General features: G+C 54.9%; 1 protein-coding gene across 1 annotated transcript; it reads left to right on the forward strand.

Annotated features, from left to right (window-relative positions):
- Positions 1 to 9,034: 9,034 nt before the first annotated feature.
- Pgc (progastricsin) lies at positions 9,035 to 17,502 on the forward strand. The gene is given in 9 exon segments (NM_001172999.1): positions 9,035 to 9,134; positions 11,631 to 11,799; positions 12,033 to 12,150; positions 12,804 to 12,922; positions 13,587 to 13,786; positions 14,611 to 14,730; positions 15,348 to 15,495; positions 16,779 to 16,877; positions 17,226 to 17,502. Coding segments are annotated over 9 exon segments (1,185 nt in total). The 5' UTR covers positions 9,035 to 9,075; the 3' UTR covers positions 17,379 to 17,502.
- The last annotated feature ends 842 nt before the right edge of the window (positions 17,503 to 18,344 follow it).

The raw sequence follows: 18,344 nt of genomic DNA on the forward strand, positions 1-18,344 counted from the left end.
GCAGTGTGTCTTTTATGGTAATAACTTTATTTAAAGCACAAGCATTCACTGTAGCGTTTGCTACACCCTGTGTGTGGTAGCAGCAAATTCTCCTGCAAAGGGACAAACATGAGACCCGCAGAGCTCCTCGCAGACTCTTGGGACCACCATCTCAGCTTCCTGGGAACTGTGAAGGGCTAGAGGGTGCCTGGATTTGGCAGAAAGTACAGCCACAAGGGGCTGGGGATTTAGCTCAGCGGCATAAGCGCCTGCCTTGCAAGCAGGCAGTCATGAGTTCGATCCCTGGTACCGATAAAAACGAAAAAGACAAAAAAAAAGTGTAAAAAAAAAAAAGAAAGTACAGCCACAGTTGGTCAGCATCTCCAGAGACCCCCAGGATCTGGACAAGTTCAAGGTGTTTCCTACAGCAAATCCCTGGGCGTCTTCCAAGGCCTCGGCCCCTCCCTTTTCCCTACACCACAGAATGCTCAGAGGTCCTGGGTGTGGGTCCTCTGCTGCTCCAGGCCTGCTTCCCACTGCCCAGTGAGCGCGGAATGAGACGTCCGGGCCTCCCGACTGTGGTGAGAGTGAGCAGCTGCCCATCCACAGCTCTCAGTCCAGAGCCCACCTCCCGAGGTGTCCCCTGGGAGATCCCTTGCAGACCGCATGCCCTGCGTATGAGCTGCCTCTCCAGACCCTGAGGTAGCTTGGGGGGCCCTGGGCCCGGGACAGTGACCACATCCACCCAGGCACAATGAGGGGTCACGGGGGCAGGGGAAGGCTGGGCCCAGAGCCTCTTGGGTTCATTATCAGTGTTTGGTTCGGGGCTCTGGACCAGGCCTGGATCCTGCTCCTTATCCAGGTCCTGGTGATTAGATTCTTTGTTCTTTGATGTGTCGCAGCCTGACAAGGGGCCCTCCCCTCCCTGCCACCCAATCCCCAAACCTCAGCCCCCTTCCCCCACCCAGGGAGACCCAGGCTGGGCCAGGGCCAGCTCCATCCCCATTCCTTCCCGTGGCCTCTGTTGCTTATGTGGCCTCCTGCTGCTCCACGGAGCCCTGGCAGGCCTGGGGGACACAGGGTATAGAATCTGGATCCTGGGCTTTAAGCGGGACGCTGGCCACGAACAGAAGGGGGTCCCCACACATCAGCCTCCACTGCCACTTGGCTCCCCGAAGAGTAACAGTGGGAGCCATATGTAGCCACTGTGAGCCAGGGTGGCCTGATGTCACCTGTCTTGTGCTCAACTCAGGCCACTTGTCCTCATATCCCCTACCCACCCCAGAAATGCAGTCACCGTGCTTTCCTATGTCTGTCCCTGTGGTGGGAGGAGATTCTGGGCTGTCATCTGAGGAGGCAGAGGCCTGAGCAACCCAGTGTCCTCGGCAGGGGAGGAGGAACGAAGGAGAGGAAGGAGCAGAGGGAACACAGTAAACCAGTCACAGCACTCTGGGAGGCTGAGGCAGGAAGATTGTAAGTTCAAGCCCAGTCTAGGCAACCTAAGGATTTAAGAAAAACCTGTGTCAAAATAAAATTTAAATTGAGTGTGATGGTGCTCACCTGTAATCTCAGCACTCTGGAGGCCAAGGCAGGAAGATCCTTGTGAATTTAAAACCAGCCTGGGCTACATAGTGAGTTCAAGGCCAACCCAAACTATACAGCAAGACCCTATCTCAAAATAAACCAACAAACATGGCCTGTGCCTTCCATTCTGGGTTCCCCAGAAGCTGGGCTCTATCTGTCATTCATGCCAGCCACATCCTGTTGCTGGGGCCAGAGATCTGGGGGTGCAATGAGATGGTTCTGTGGGCTCAGAGCAGGCTGCTGAACAGGGGCTCAGGTCAGCTGCATATGCACGTCCACTCTGTATAGGTCGGGGCCCAAATTTGACCAAATACCACTTTTCAGTGCTGGGAGGGCATCTGGGAGGGCATCAATGGACTTGTGCTCACAGCCATCCTGCTGGTCAACGGGACAGGATCCCCCATGGTCAGTGTCTTGTTGAGGACAGGCTGGTGGTCCTGGCTTCCTGAGGAGCCCAGGGCTGGAGAGGAAGAGGACGAGGAGGAGGAAGAAGAGGCTGCCAGGTCGCGGTCACTGCAGGCTTAGCCTGTCCCTGTGGTGTCTGCCTAGGGTTTCAGGGTGCAGCTCCTCAGGGAGGAGCCCAGCCCTGATCTTGCCCCACGGCATCCGTGAAACCCCGGATGTGCCCCTCGGTGTGCATCTGTGCCAAGGGCAGCGTGAGATGCCTGCGGTTACTGGGGATCACAAGTCCACCCTTGCGCCAGTCTCCAAGGCACTGACCCTGCGGCTGCATCGTTGGGTGAGGCGGCTGCTGCCTTCTCCCCTCGCTTTGGAGATTTTGGGGGGCAGCTGTGCTGTGTCTTTTCCTCTCTGTCTTCCGTTTTTCTCCTCCTCCTGGGATGGAACTCAGCACTGCCCTCCACCTCCCACCCCTTTTTTTTTTTGTCTTTTTCATTTTTTATCGGTACCGGGGATCGAACTCACGACTACCTGCTTGCAAGGCAGGCGCTTATGCCGCTGAGCTAAATCCCCAGCCCCAACCTCCCACCCTTTTTAAACAGTCTTCCTTTTGAGACAGGGTTTCACTACATTGCTAACTTGCCCAGGCTGGGCTTGAATTTGCCATCTTTCTGCCTCAGCCTCCCAGAGCGCTGCGATCACAGGTGTGTGCCACCACATCCAGTACTTCTGTGAAAACTGCGATTGTGTGCAACTCTTTATGGAAGTCAAATATACAACTAGGTGCACCTAGCAGAAACTCGGTTCACTGACGTCCCACAAACTGAGCAGCCTGTGTCGCTGTCACCAGCGCTTGGATCAAGGAACAGCATTGGCACTCCCCACAGGTCCTGTGTCATGTTGCCCTCAGCCCAGTATAAAGAATACGATTCAGACTCTGCCAGCTCTGCGTTGACAATTCTGGAACTGTGGAAAAGACTGAATTACATAGCACAGTGGCGGGACAGGGATTATGTCTCCATTTACAGAGAAAACTTACACTCAGGAAGGGAAATGCGCTGTTGAGATCAAAGTGCCTCCGTTCTGGGCATGAGGACACGTGTAATCTCAGTGGTGTTGGAGGCTGAGGCAGGAGGATCGAAAGTTCAAGTCCAACATGGGCCATTTAACAACTTAGTGAGACCCTGTCTCAAAGTAAAAAATAAAAAGTGTTGGGGTGTAGCTCAGTGCAAAGGCCCTGGGTTCAGTCCTCATACTGCAAAACAAAAAAACCAACCCAAGTAGCGGTGGACATCGGTGTCCCATAGTCAAGTGACTTGTGTGTCACATGCCACCTACTTATATGAGCAAAGGTTGGTGGATGAAGAGCTAGATAGAAGGCCCATGTGTCACCAGAAACAAACTGATGTGTCCATCACTGACGGGGCGTGTCCAGAAACACCCTGGCCTCCTGGGGACTTACTTTTGCCCAACTGTTCAACACGCACCCCATCCTACCTCTGGCCACAGCTGGCTGGGCCCCGGAGTGGGAACCTGACCCAAGGTGGGCCAATCTGAGAGCAATCCTAGGAACACCGATTTCATTCTTCCTCTGGGAATGCACAACTCAGCCGCCGCTGGCCAGTTTTGAGAAGCAGAGAAAGGGTCCTCGGAGTGTTTGACTGGGTCTGTTTGATCCTGAGGTGCCCCCCATTCCACCTCTTCCTGCAGCTGGCTGCTCTGTACCACACTCCCTCTCACCCTTGCCCAGAACACGACACATGCACCCCAAGCAAGGGTAGGTTGGTCAATAGACCAGAGAAGAAGCAAGCTTCTCACTTCTTACCCTTTACACCTGTGGATTTCCAGAAGTCTGAGACACACACGAATAAACGCACTTCTCTGCAGGAGGGGACAGGACAGCCTGCCTGGGAGTTGTCCTGCAGGGCACCACGTGACCGCCCTGTAACGGGGTGGTGGGCAGGGGAGGAAGAGCTCGTTTTAAAGCCTCAAGCCCAGGCTTCCCCACAGTAGACCCCAGCCCACAGGCACAGAGGAATAACAGAAGCAAGGCAGACGTCATGCAGAGGCCGCTGCCCGCAGACACATTGCAGTGTTGAAATCAGTGGGCAGAAGGACAAGAACCAGGGACCCGCACAATCCCAATCGATGGTCCAGGAAGATACTGACTAGTTACCAACGACAACGGGAACCTGGTGGGCCTCACCTTAACCGAGGGATCCAGGTTAGATCACTGGTAATAAAACGCATCCACGGTGCTACGTGCTGACCAGGGCACTGAGACAGGCACCTCGCCTCTGCATACTGCTCCCCAGGATGCACGCTGGCTCGCTGGCCACGTGACAACATCAGCATGAATGAAGTCAGCTGCAGGCTACAAAGTAACTGGCTAGGATGGTTTAGAAGTAGAAATGTTAGCTGGGTGTGGTGGTGCACACCTGTAACCCCAGCACTCTGGAAACTGAGGCAGGAGGATTGCCAGGAGTTCGAGGCCAGCCTGGACTACATAGTCAGTCCAGGCCTGCTGAACTACATGGGTAGGCACTCTCTCAAAATACTTTAAAAAAAAAACGGAATTCTAGGCTTGGTGGTGCACGCCTGTATCCCAGGACTCTGGGAGGCTGAGGCGGGAAGGTTGCAAGCTGAAGCTCAGTCTGAGCAGCTTAACAATTTAGGGAGGCTCTGTCTCAAAAGAAATAAAAGGGTTGAAGATGTAGTTCAGTGCAAAGGTGCTGGGTTCAATCCCCACTATCAAAAATAAAAAAAAGCAAGGCCATGGAAATAAGGAGTGGTCTCAGAGGGGAAGAAATGGGAATGAAAGCTAAATGCAATGTGAGAGCCTTGCTCGGACCCTGGACCAGAAGAAAGGGCATTAGTGTGGCAGTTGGTGACATTTAAGTGAAGTTTGTGGGTCTCTTAACAGTGTCAAGGTTGATTTCCTGGGTTTGACCATTTCCCATGGTTATTTGAGACGTTAGCCTCTGTACTATGAGACTTCTCTGGAAGTCTACAGTTAGGTCAACATTTATTTACTTATTTGTTTGTTTATTTTATTTATCTTTTCAACACCAAGTACATCTATCAGAAAGGAAGAAAGTGACAAAACACGCCCATATCTTTCCCTGAGAAATTAAAAGACAGAATGACTCCAAAAATGAAGAGAAGGAAACTAACAAAGATCAGGAAACACAATCCCCAGATCATGTGTCAAACTTTAAAAAAAAAAAACCCAGCATAATCTCTTGAATTTGTAAAAGTAAATCTCAGCCAGGTGTGGTAGTGCGCATCTGTAATCCCAGCACTCGGGAAGCTGAGGCAGGAGGGTTGCCATGAGTTGGAGGCCAGCTTGGGCTACATAGCAAGACCCTGGCTCAGAAAAAAATAGCTGAAACCATAACTAAAGATTCCTAATGACACCTGCCAAAGACTTCAGGTTCATGGAGTACTTGTCACCAGAGCTGACGCGCTCAGGGCTTAGAACACACAGAAAGCACACACTTGCTGGCCCCATCTCACACCTCCTGCAAGAGACCCCCTGCCCAGGATTCCTCGGAAAGTGCTCTGCCCACCATCCTGGTCACGGGAGGGGTGCTACTCTGCTCCTTGAGGTGAGTTTTCATTTTTGAGCCCTGGTGCTACTGATAGCGGTGAGAAACTGGAAATAACCCAAATGAATCGGGCCAAGTAGACCTAGATACCAAGATGATGGCTCCCCACATAACCTGGACCGTGATAAGAAGGCGCCTATCTTAATGCATGGAAAAGTGTGTGCACCGTACTTCACACGATAAGAGCAGAACAGAAGTTGCATTTACACATAGGTCACGGTTACCTTAAAATCGAAGTGCGTATGGTACCGGCTGGAAGATAATTTGGGAAGTGCAAACAGCTATGCTTTCAAGTTTGCATTGATTTTTTTTTTTTTTTTTTTGTAGTACTGGAGATCAAACCTGGGACCTCACACATGCTAGGCAAACACTCTACCACTGAGTTACATTCCCAACCCAACCCCACCTTGATTTTTTTGAAATGCAATCTGTATAGATTTTTTTTTTTTTTTGGTCTTTTTGAAACAGGGTCTCACTACATAGTTCAGGCTGTCTTTGAGCTCACTTTGTAGTGCAAATTGGCCTCGAACTCAAGGCAATCTTCCTGCCTCAGCCTCCTCAGTGCTGGGATTATAAGCATGCACCACCATGTCTGGTCATTGTTTTCTTGAGACAGGGTTTCATCATATATTACAGTGTGTTGTTGAACTTACTATGGAGCCCAGGCTGGCCTCAAACTTGCAGTGATCTTCCTGCCTCAGCCTCCCAAATGGTGGGATAACAGGAGTGTGCCATCATGCCTGACTTTAGAATTTTAAATAAAATTTAGCATCCAGAAATTTTAAAAAATCCTACACTGAAGAAATGAGAGATGACCATTTCCTCATGGACTGGGGAAGGCTGTAAATGGTGCTGGGTTGGGACAGATTCCAGAGCCCCATTTGAGCATTGTGGGAAAGATTGACAGAATAGACTTGTGATGTCTGTGTGCCATGAGTGGAGGGTGGGAAAGAGCAACAAGATAGATTAGTTATGTCTGCCATGGGTGGAAGGTAGGAAAGAGTGACAGGATAAACTAGTGATGTCTGCCATGAGTGGAGTAATGTGCTATGCTGCTGTCAGTTCCACTTCCCAGTGTCACTCTGTGAACCCTCTGAAAGAAGTCTTTGTGCTATTTAAAGATCAAGAAGACATCTCTTCTTTAAATTATAAGTTGTAGGATCTTGGGCAAATCACTGGGATAGAGATATACAATACCATTAAGGGAAGAAGGTCAGAGTTCTCCACACTGGAGGGCAGTGGTGTGGTCTGGGGTGAACATGCTTGGAAAGGTCCTTCAGATAGTGGGTGTGGCCTGGATAAAGACATAGACAATGGAGGACCTTGTCCCCCGGGACAAAGCAAGGCGCCAGCACAGGCTAGTGGTGCAAGGTGAGCATGGAAATGCTGAAGAGACCAACTAAAGTGTATCCTAGATACGCTTGGATTTATCCACTTGCTCCCAGGAGCCTTCGAGTCTCCGCGAAGGTGAAGCTCAGAGAGAATGAGACAGAGCCTGAGGTCCTTCCTGTCAGGGGTCTCCCAAGAGGTCCCTTGTGATACAGGGTGGAAATCCGAGGGCTGGCATAATGGGGTGGGGGTACAGCCAGGCCCCCTCTGAGAGCCCGAAGGGCTCCATCGGCCACTCATGATTTCTGAAGCTCAAGGCCAGGCATAGGGGTACAGAACCTTGGTCTGTGTCCCCTGGGGTTGTGGTCCAAGGAGGAAGCAAATACCCCAGGGAAGCAACTGAACAGTGTGAGGCCCGGTGTCTGTGTCGGAGGAGAAGATGACCTTGGATGAAAGCCAGACAGCTAGGCTTCAGGGAACTCCTATATCAGGTAGTAGGTGGCCCTGGATGACTTCCAAGGTTCCCCAGGCTCTTCAGATTCTTGACAAGTAGGAAAGCGGGTGTCCTAGATATGTGGGGGAGAGGGGTAGGGACAGTGGGAGAGAACTTGGGAAGTCTGGGGTCTCTGAGGAACCTGCTCGAGTTGTTAGAAGGTCAGGTCAGGTGGGCAAGGGCTGGGGCAGGGCGGGACGTGGGTCTGGGGACAGCTAACCTGGCCCCTAGAAGTCCCATGACTTATGGGTTCTGTGGAAGATTCCAAGAATTATGTAATTTTCTTTTTCTTGCTATTCCAATCTGGGGTCCCCCACTCCCAGGAAGACACCTTCTACCTCTCCCCCATCCCCAGACTTCACTGTGTTTCTGGGGACAGCAGAGACCTGACAGGCAGGGACCTCTCTCACCATGTCAAGCCCAGGCAACTTTAGATCCTCCCTCCCTGCCCATCCTAGGGCCCAGGAGGCTCCAGTGCCCTGGCTGGACAGGGGCAGCGTGGCCAGAGTGGAAAATCCCCCACTGGCCAGAGGAGCGAGGTGGCTGGCAGGTCTGGTCCTGGCTCTCTGCCTGGGGCCCGAGGGAATGATAAATCTGGATGTGGGCATAAGATGGCACACAAGGTGCTGGCGGGACACTTTTTCTACTACCCCCAAAATGGAGACGTTGCTGGCCAAGTTGGTGGCCCCCGCTCCAGGTCACCCCAGGCATGGGTGGCAGGGTGGGGAGGGATCTGGGGAGGAGGAGGGGGAGAAGGAGGCGAGGTGACAGTGTCTCTTCAGGCCTCTGCTCCAGGCCTAACTGAAGCCAGCGTGGCTGACTGTGTGTGTTGCATGTGGGCTGGGTTGGAACAGGGATCACCCCAATACCCCGTTTGACCTCGGAAGTCTCCAAAGCTGCCCCCAAACCTCTGACTTCAGCCTCTGCCCTCTGCCGTCTTCCCACCAGCTGTACCCCTCAGGGGGCAGCAGGACCACTGCTGTCATCATCAGCACTGCCCTCACCGCCACCATTGCTGTACCCACCATCCCCAGGCATCCCAAGAGCGTGGGGTGCTGGGGCCCAGGACTTGAGTCAGCCCTGTGAGGGTGTCACCTATGGACCAGCTGCTCTCAACAACTTCGTACCTGTTAGGGGACAACAGGCAACACCTGGAGATGCTTACGGTTGCGACACCCTGGGGGCTGCTCTGGACCAGTGATGCTGCCTAGAGTCCACAGCACATGGACAGTGCCCAGGACAAAGCATCCTCTGTCCCCAGATGTCAGATGACCCAACGCCCCTCTCTCTGGCTCTGCCTATCTCTGTCTGGCCCTTTCCCCAAAACGCCCAATTCATGGCTCCGTACAGTGGACGAGAAGTTCCTGGAAGAAAAGCAATCTCTGCTGCTCGGGCCTACGGCCACTTTGTTCCCTCTTATCGCTGGGCCTCCTGGCCTCCAGTTGCTTGAATTGAAAGTCAATAAGATGAAAAGTCTATTGGTGGCCACGCTCCAGAGGGAAAGACACACAGAAACCGCTGATACGGGCGCCCCGCGGACCCCCAGGTACAGGGTCACGCTTGCACAGGACAGGGGGTGGGGCCTGGGCTGGGCCCTGGGGTATAAAGGACTTGGACTCGGTCTGCACTGCACAGTCGCTGTGGGATTCGGGTGGTTTCTCTGACCGTCTGGGAACCGGCATCATGAAGTGGATGGTAGTGGTCCTGCTCTGCCTGCCGCTCTTGGAGGCGACGCAGATCAAGTAAGTCTGGGGCCTGGACCGGTGCAGGAGCGAGGGTGGGAGCCCAGCCCGCAGGGGCGCAGGGCCAGGGCCCCCGGCTCTGCTCCCAAGTTCCCGGGGATGGAGGGCTCGCTTAGCCGGGCTTGTGGAGATCCGAGGGGTGGGGGCAAAGTGGCCCTGCCACCAGAAAGCTGCTAGCCACGGGACAGAACGGTGCCCCAAGCTGAGGAAAAGGGATCTGAAACGGAAGAGAGGTGACACCCGCCTAAGCCACCCCTGAATGGTGACTGTAGTTTATTCGTATCCTTTTTTGGATAAGGAGCAAGATAGTCTTTTCTAAAATGTTCTTTCTTTTTTTCCCCTTTGTGTGGTAGTGGGAACAGAACCCAGGGCTGTCACAACTTACTACATCCCCAGCCCCTTTAAATGTTTTGTTTCAAAACTCTCTAAGTTGCTAAATTGCCTAGGCTGGGCTCAATCTTGTGATCCTCCTGCCTCAGCCTCCCAGAGACAGATGTGTGCCACCCCACAGAGACAAAAAATTTTCTAGAGGCCTCAAATTACCAGCAAATGCCCAAATTATGTAGGCAGAACCACAAGCCAATGTGCATCTCCACGTTGTGAAGTGTCAGGCAGATACCTGAGCTGGCATGGCTGGGCCATCAGGAGGGCTCCTGCCACCTGCCTCCTGCTCCACCATGGCCTCTGGTATCTGTGGGTTCTGCCTCCAGCCACACAGTCAGCCTCAGACTGAAAAAAGCTGGCATGTCATTGAACATGTACACACTTTGGGGTCATTATCCCCTAAACAATGCAATGTTAGGAGTGGTATTTTTTGTTTTCATTTTTTGGGTTTTTTTGAGACAAGGTCTTGCTATGTAGTTTAGGCAGTCCTCAAACTGGCTTGCTTCAAACTCATGGGCGAGCTTTCTGCCTCAGCCTCCTGAGCCCTGGGATTACAGGCATGCACCACCGTGCCTGGAGGGTCATGAGTACTTCCGAGGGCTGGGACTGTAGCGGGTGTTTAACCTAGAGTTGACTCCCAGTATGCACAGGTGTGGGAGGGCACGGATGACACAGCTGGGCACATCTGCCACCTTGAGCATCCAGATCTTGGCACCTGTAGGGGCTCATGGGACCCACAGACACCCAGGAAAGGTGGCGATTCCTTAGCTGAACAACCGGCTGCCGGCAGAAATGTCACCTGCTAGGCAAATTCGGCAGAAGTGGCTGGCACCAAGCCAGTCGCAGTCTTCACAGCTTGAGGGAAGGGTTTAGCTTAAAACTGTTGGAACCTGTGGGAGAATCTGGAGTACGGTGGGCGAAGATAAAAAGCATGGAGAATCATGGGTCCTGGAGTAGGGCCGGGTGATGACAGCCACTGGGCTGGGAGGGAGACCAGCCTCCGGAGACGGAGCCCTCGGGGACATGGGCAGAGGCCAGGACTCAAAGGTGGCCACTCTGGAGCTCCCAGGCCACCTTCCCAGTGGACACGGCAGCCTGAGAAGCGAAGCAACAGTCCCAGGCCATAGGTTCACAGCAGGGACAGAACAAGTGCTGTCCCCCTTACTCCAGCCCAGGTCACATTAGCTGGCACCAGTGCCAGAGGCCACAGGAGCAAGGGGCAATCTTTGGGGGTGAACTTTGCCATCTTTGAGAATTGTTTTTTTTTTTTTCAAATGCACACTTTTCCTGGTAGCTGGACATGCCTGTCATCTTAGCATTCAGGAGGCCGAGGCAGGAGGATTGCTAGTTTGAAGCCAGTCTGGCTACAGAGTGAGACTCTGTCTCAAAAAACAAAACAAAACAAAACAAAACAAAACACACTTATCCTGGGGCTGGGGATTTAGCTCAGTGTCATAAGCGCCTGCCTTGCAAGCAGGCAGTCGTGAGTTCGATCGCTGGTACTGATAAAGACAAAAAAAAAAAAAAAAAAAAAAAAAAAAAAAAAAAAAAAAAAAACATAGAAAAACACACTTATCCTGAGCTGGATGTGGCAGTCCATGCCTGTAATCCCAGCCCTCAGGAGGCTGAGGCAGGAGGATTGCCATAAGTTTGAGCTTGGCCTGGGCTACATGGCAAGGCCTTGTCTCAAAATAAATAAGTAAATACATAAATAAGATAATGCTGAGGATTTAGCTTAGCAGTGTAAGCACCTGCCTGGCAACTGCAAGGTCAAGAGTTCGAACCCCAGTACCAAAAAAGAAGAAGAAGAAGAAGAAAAGATATTTATTCTGAAAAGCTGCAGAATGTCCAAAACCCCTTCTGGGAAGGAACTTATAGGGTATCAGAGGATGCGGGGGGCTGGGGATGGGGCAAGGTAGGCACAGGAGAAGGACACGGCTCTCTAAATCTTCTAAATCTTGGAGCCATCACAGAGATCTTTGCAAGTGAGAGGAGAGGGGAGGAAAGAGAGGCAGAGGGCACGGAGTGGCAGAGAGGTGGCAGCCCATGGCTGGAGATGGACACAGAGAAAAGGAAGGGGAGGGGCGCCCTGACACATGGCCGCCGCCGCAGGGTCCCCCTGAAGAAGATCAAGTCTATCCGGGAAGTCCTGCGGGAGAAGGGCCTGCTGGGGGACTTCCTGAAGAACCACAAGCCGCAGCATGCCCGCAAGTTCTTCAGGAACCGCTTGGCCAAGACTGGGGACTTCAGCGTGTTGTATGAGCCCATGTCCTACATGGATGTGAGTCCTCACCCTCCCGGGTGTCCCTGTCTCTGCCTTCCAGCCCGCAGCTTGTGGCCGCTCTCTGGCTGCCTGTGGCCGAACCCCCAGAGCCCCCATGGCCATCCCCAGTGGGTGCAGAGGGAGACTCAGGGGGGACCCAGGTTTCATGCAGGCTCCCTCAATTGTTCCACCTGCGAAGCTGCCTGGGTCCCGGGTTGCTCAGGAGCTGACAGCCACTCTGTGGTTCCCAGGCTGCCTACTTTGGCCAGATCAGCCTCGGGACACCACCCCAGAGCTTCCAGGTCCTGTTCGACACCGGCTCCTCCAACCTGTGGGTGCCATCTGTCTACTGCAGCAGCCTGGCCTGCAGTGAGTACCCCGTGGGTATGCTGGGCGGGGTCCCACTCCCAGGAGGACTGGGACGTGTGCTGACCACTATGGATCCCGGTATGGATGCCGGCCACCTCATCCACCCACGAGGCCACTTGGTTCCTTGTAGATAATTTCTGTGCCACTCTGCTGTGCCCCTGAGGCAGCCACCCATTCCATGCCTCTGCTTAATTCCCTGAGTGTCTTCAGAGAACAGAACAGCACTGGTCCTGTCCTGTTGTGGCTTTCAAGACAGATGGTGGCCGCTTCTGTGCTGCCCCTGCAGGGCCTTGGGGTCTGGGTTCTGACATCTCTGGTATAAGGCCCCTCCTTGGGCACAGCCCATGAAATATGGGGACCCAGCTTCTTGCTGGATGCAGAGTGGGGGGTGAGGGGACACCCTGAGGCCCGATCCCTCCTTCAGGGTGTGCGCAGTTTATCAGGAGTCTGCTGGGGTCAGGGACACAGGCCCTGAGTCCAGGGCATCCAGCCCAAGAGTCCCAGGCTCTGTAAGCCGGCCTGGCCCCTCATCTGATGTGGGAACCCCAGCTACCCCCTGACTTGGTAGCCCGGGAGGGACCACTGAGGAGAAGGAGGGGACACCAGCATGCCTGAGAGCGCCAGCACCTGAACTTATACCCCGCTGCCCACAGCCACTCACACCCGCTTCAACCCCAGAGATTCCTCCACCTACGTCGCCACTGACCAGTCCTTCTCCCTGGAGTACGGCACTGGGAGCCTCACCGGCGTCTTTGGCTATGATACCATGACCGTGAGTGCGACAGGGCTGCGTGGGGACTGGGCCTCAGGGAGCCCCTGAAATGCCATGGACAGGAAGATGGTGTGACAAGGCCACACTGCTCTCACACTCTGAGGGCCACTTTGGGCCTGGCCCTGGGGACACCGTGAAGAAGTGGCTGATGTGGTCGTTTCCTTTCACAAGCTTGAATCTGGAGGTTCCGGGGGGAAGGAGACGGAGGCATGGCCCTGAGGCAGGCAGGGAAGGCCAGGTGGAAGAGGGAGCTCCCTTAAGAAAGGGCGGGGCTGCCAGGTGTGGCATCACCTGTAAGGGCAGCACTCAGGAGGCTGAGGCAGGAGGATGGAGAATCCGAGCGTGGGCTACACAGTGGGACCTGTCTCCGAAAATAACCAGATGGGGCATGGCGGTATGCCCCGCTGTCCCAGCACTCAAGAGCAGGACTGCTGTGAGTCTGAGGCCAGCTTGGGCCACATAGTGAGCTCAAGGCCAGCCTGAACTGCATAGCGAGACCCTGTCTCAAGAAAACAGCAGACAGACAGACAGACAGACAGACAGACAGAATGGGCTGCGCCACGGAGAGGAAGAACAGCCTTGGAAGGGGCTCTGCCAGATGGGCTGGAGGGGGTGGGTGCCATCAGGCTTGTCACCTCCTCTGTCATGTGCCCCCCACCCCCAGATCCAAGACATCCAGGTCCCCAAGCAGGAGTTTGGCCTCAGTGAGACAGAGCCAGGCAGCGATTTTGTGTACGCTGAGTTCGACGGCATCCTCGGCCTGGGCTACCCCGGCCTGTCGGAAGGGGGCGCCACCACCGCCATGCAGGGGCTGCTGCGAGAGGGCGCCCTCTCCCAATCCCTCTTCAGCGTCTACCTGGGCAGGTGAGCGGCCGCCCTGTGTCCCCAGCGCCCGACCCACGTGCCAGTCACCCCGGGGTGGAGGCTGGGGCTGGGGGCCCGGGCCTCCCAGCAGTGGCACGTGGTCCCGCCCCGCCCCACGCGGTGTCCGGCCACTCAGCCCTGGGCCGGTCCCCACTTCCTCTGTACTTTGAGCCTGCCCTGGCCCAGCGCTCCTGGGCCGGCTCTGGCCGCGCCCGCCGCCACCTGCCTCTCTGTGTGGTAATCTGCGGCTTCATCTCCTTTGATCTGTGGCCCCCGCAGTCCTGGAGTCTCCAGGGCCACGTCGGGGACTGAGCCCTCACCAGTGCCCGGGCTGGAGAACACAGGCAGGCCGGGTCGCACGGTGCCAAGGGACTCGCTTTCTTTCTTCCTCTTCAGAGGTAGCCACCAGCCGGCCTCCTCTCCTCCTGGAGGGACTCTCAACATTGTCACCCGTGCCTCTGTTTGCAGTGGCCCTGCTCCTAACCTGTAGGAGTGCTGCCCGGGGCACAGAGATGCCAATGCCTTCCCTCCCCTCCCACAGAGCTAGCTCTGTCTCCTCCTGAACTGAGGGGCTCACAGCAGCATGAAATGACAGGCACAGGATGTGGGGTGGGGACCCCAGGATGCACAGTGTCCCCGCCTTCAGCTCCCCAGAAGCAGTGACATTCAGGAGCCTGGAGCACTGGAGTGCTGAGAGGCCTGGACAGGCAGCCCCAGTCTGAGGGGGCACAGTCCCCCATGGGGACCCCCTGGGAAGCGGGAAGGAGCCCTGAGTCCCTTGCACATGACTGCCTCTCCCTGACTGCCCCACCCTGTCCCTGCAGCCAGCAGGGTTCTGATGAGGGCCAGCTCATCTTGGGCGGTGTGGACGAGAGCCTGTACACAGGGGACATCTACTGGACACCCGTCACCCAGGAGCTGTACTGGCAGATTGGCATTGAGGGGTGAGTCTGCAGTGGCTGGGACGCGGTCCTCCTTGGAGTGGGCATCGGCACTGCTGGGGACGGGGAGGGCATAGAGGATACAGAGGACTCGCAGGGACACAGAGGGGAGCCCCAGAGCCCAGCTTGGCTGGGAGGATGGGGTGGGCAGGGGTGATGTGGTGCCGCTAGGGCACCGGGCCCACGTGAGAAGCTGAAAGTTGGGGGACTGATTTGTTCAAGGTCTTATAATGAATCGGAGGCGTTGGTTTGCAGCTTGAAGCTTTTGTTTTCTGGGGTTTTGCGTTGTGTTGTCTTCGGAGACAGGGTCTCACTGTGTAGTCTCACTATGTAGTAAGGCTGGTTTTGAACACACTACGTAGCCCAGGGTTGGCCTGATCCTCCTGCCTCAGCCTCCTGAGGGCTGGGATGACAGTGAGTGCCCCCAAGCCTGGCCCACTTTTGAAAACTAACTCTAGGTGGCCTCGGTAGCCTCCGGGACTTGAGACAGGGCCAGGGGGATGGTCTGTGCAGGATCCTAGCCCCCCTAGCTGGGGCTGGAGCCGGGGCTCTTGGTGGTGGGCTGCCTGCCCCGCCGCCCTGGCAGGTGGACCTGAGGCTGCCGTCTGCCCTCCATCCAGCTTCCTCATTGACGGCTCAGCCTCCGGCTGGTGCTCCCGAGGCTGCCAGGGTATTGTGGACACAGGCACCTCCCTGCTCACCGTGCCCTCGGACTACCTGAGCACCCTGGTCCAGGCCATAGGGGCCGAGGAGAACGAATACGGAGAGGTGCGTCTGGGGATGACCTGTTTTGTGGGGGAGGGGGCAGGGGGCGCTCAGAGGCATTTAGGGTTTCTGCTGGGGACACAAGAGCAGCCTCATTCTTCACGCTGGTGGTCCCAGGTACCCGTGCTCTGGAGATGGGGGAACCTGGGGTACCGGGTCCCTGTTGGGGTGGGCCAGATGCTAGTATTGGGGCACAAGAGGCTCCTGCCAGGCACCTTGGTGCTGAATGAATGTTGCTGGACTTTGGGGTGAAGGCAAAGTAGCGGAAATGTGGGGTGCAGGAGGTGAGTGACGTGGGACACACCTCTTAACATGTTCCCCCCTCCCCCACACCTCCCCAACACCTCCACAGACCCACACCTGCCCCCGAGTCCCACAGAGCAGGCATCTGCTCCCTTACTGCAACCCCCACCCACTTTAGGGGAGCCATGGGCCATTTGGTTGTTTTTTTTTTTTTTTTTTTTTTTTTTTTTTGTCTTTCTTGAGATAAAGTTTCACTATGTAGTTCAGACTGGACTTGAACTCATTTTGCAGCCCAGGCTGGGCTTAAACTCCTGCCTCAGCCTCCTGAGCACTGGGATGACAGGCGAATGCCATCATGGCCGGCCAGATCTGCAGTTTATTTTTTATTTATTTATTTTGTCTTTTTCCTTTTTGTCGGTACCGGGGATCGAACTCACGACTGCCTGCTTGCAAGGCAGATGCTTATGCCGCTGAGCTAAATCCCCAGCCCCAATTTATTTTTTTTTAAAGATAGGGTTTTGCTATGTAGTTTAAGCTACCCTTGAACTGACTATGTAGCTCAGGCTGGCGATCTTCCTGCCTCAGCCTCCTGAGTGCTGAGATTACAGGTATGCACCACGATACCCAGCTCAGATCTGTACAGTACTTTTGTTTTGCTTTGTTTGTTTTTGAGAGGAGGTCTTGCTGTGTGGTCCAGTCTGGCCTTGAACTCAATATATATCCAGGCTACCAAAATGGTGGTCCTCCTGCCTCGGCCTCAAAAGTGCTGGGATTACGGGTGTGCACCAGAACACTGGCTTCAGTTCTGTACAGTGATTCAGCCTCTCAGAGGAGAAATTCAGGAACATTTTGGGGCGGAGCAGATCCTCAGGGCTCCCCTCATTCCATGCCCCTGTACAGAACCCCACTTGTGTATCCAGGTTATCTGTGTAGGATTGTCCTCAAGGCACCATGCACAATCAGGGCTTGGGTTGGGGTGCTGAGGTGGGCTTGGTGGGTGCTCCTGGGTCTATAAAGTGACCTGGGCCTGTTCTTCCCTGCAGTATTTCGTGAGCTGCAGCAGCATCCAGGACCTCCCCACCCTGACCTTCGTCATCAGTGGCGTGGAGTTCCCTCTGTCGCCATCAGCCTACATCCTCAGTGTAAGTCCCGGCCCCTGGGGTGGGAAGAGGGTGCAGATGAAACCCCAGGGCTTCAGAGAGGTGAAGTAACTGAGCCCCCCGGCACAGCTCCTCTGGGCAAAGCTGAAGTTGGAATGCAGGTTGGTCTGACTCCAAGCCTGACCATCAGGAGGGGACACGCGGGGAAGAGAAGGTTCCCATGTGGGGAGTGGCCGAGGGTCACTGCAGCCTGCAAACATCTGCAGAATAAATCTGCTCCCAGCCAGGGTGCTGGCTATCAGCTGGCCCACAGCCCTCCCAGCCCGGAACTTGTTCCCTGCCCAGTTCGAGAGGCAGCCAGTGACCAAGAGCTGCCTTTCTGTTGAGCAGGGTGAAAACTACTGCATGGTGGGGCTCGAGAGCACCTATGTGTCCCCTGGGGGTGGCGAGCCCGTCTGGATCCTTGGAGACGTCTTCCTGAGGTCCTACTACTCTGTCTACGACTTGGCCAACAACAGGGTGGGCTTCGCCACTGCTGCCTAGACGAGCTGCCTGGACCCCGGATACCTTCCCCCGTGGGCCCCCAGCTTGTGCGGCTCTCCTTCCTGGGTTCAGCCCCCACCTTTCCTGGACCCTGAACTTTCTCTCTTAATAAATAGTTCTCCACATTGGTTGACCAGTGTATAGTTTTTGGAGGGGAGTTAGGGGCCCGGGGACAGGGTTGGTGAGAGTCAGGACAATTCTCGTGGCTGGGAGTTTCCCTGTGGTGGGCACAGTGTCGGGGTGGCCCCGTACCTCTTAGAGCTTGGTGTGTGCTCTCTGCTCCCCTGCGGAAAGGCAAGGCAGGGTAATAGCATGGCAGGGGGGTTGTGGTGGAAAAGGACCCCACTTAACTGAAATGCTCTGCCCACCTACTCTGTCAGACTCCACCAGGACATTTGTGTCCACTTATAGAGCACTGGAGACAAGAGTCTGTACCCTCACTAGTCACCAGTTTGGGCTGGGATTTCCTGAAGAATGCTACGTGCCTTTATGTGTTTGGCACAGACACAGGGTCTTTGGAGAGGAAAGATGTTGCCAGAAACCAGGTGCAGGAGAGCTTCAGAAGGCCAGGGCTGAGGGAGGCTCACTGCACTCTGACCCAGACACCTAGGTCCAAGGACTTGTGTTTCAAGGATGTCTGGCCCTCATCTGTGGATAGCAGAGGGAGAGAAAGAGACAGAGACAGACGGAGACAGAGGCAATGAGAGAGATTTGCATTCATACAGAAATCTCTTGTTCTAACTGACTCAGCAAGAGTCCTGCTCAGGTCCTCCTTAGGAGCTTCTTCTCAAAACCTCAGAAACCAGGAGCAGCATACTAGGGAGGAGGAGAATGATGAGGAGGAGGAGGGGAGGAAAGACAAAGAGAAGGAACAGAAACAGAGGTTATGGCTTTGCATTCTTGTTTTCCAACAAGGGAAGGTGACAGGAAAGGCGATCAGAAAAATTTCGACCAGGAACATGGCAG

This window comes from Cavia porcellus, unplaced genomic scaffold (genome assembly GCF_034190915.1).
Source record: "Cavia porcellus strain 051 isolate PalLab524CR breed Dunkin Hartley unplaced genomic scaffold, mCavPor4.1 scaffold_28, whole genome shotgun sequence".
Classification (NCBI taxonomy): domain Eukaryota; kingdom Metazoa; phylum Chordata; class Mammalia; order Rodentia; family Caviidae; genus Cavia; species Cavia porcellus.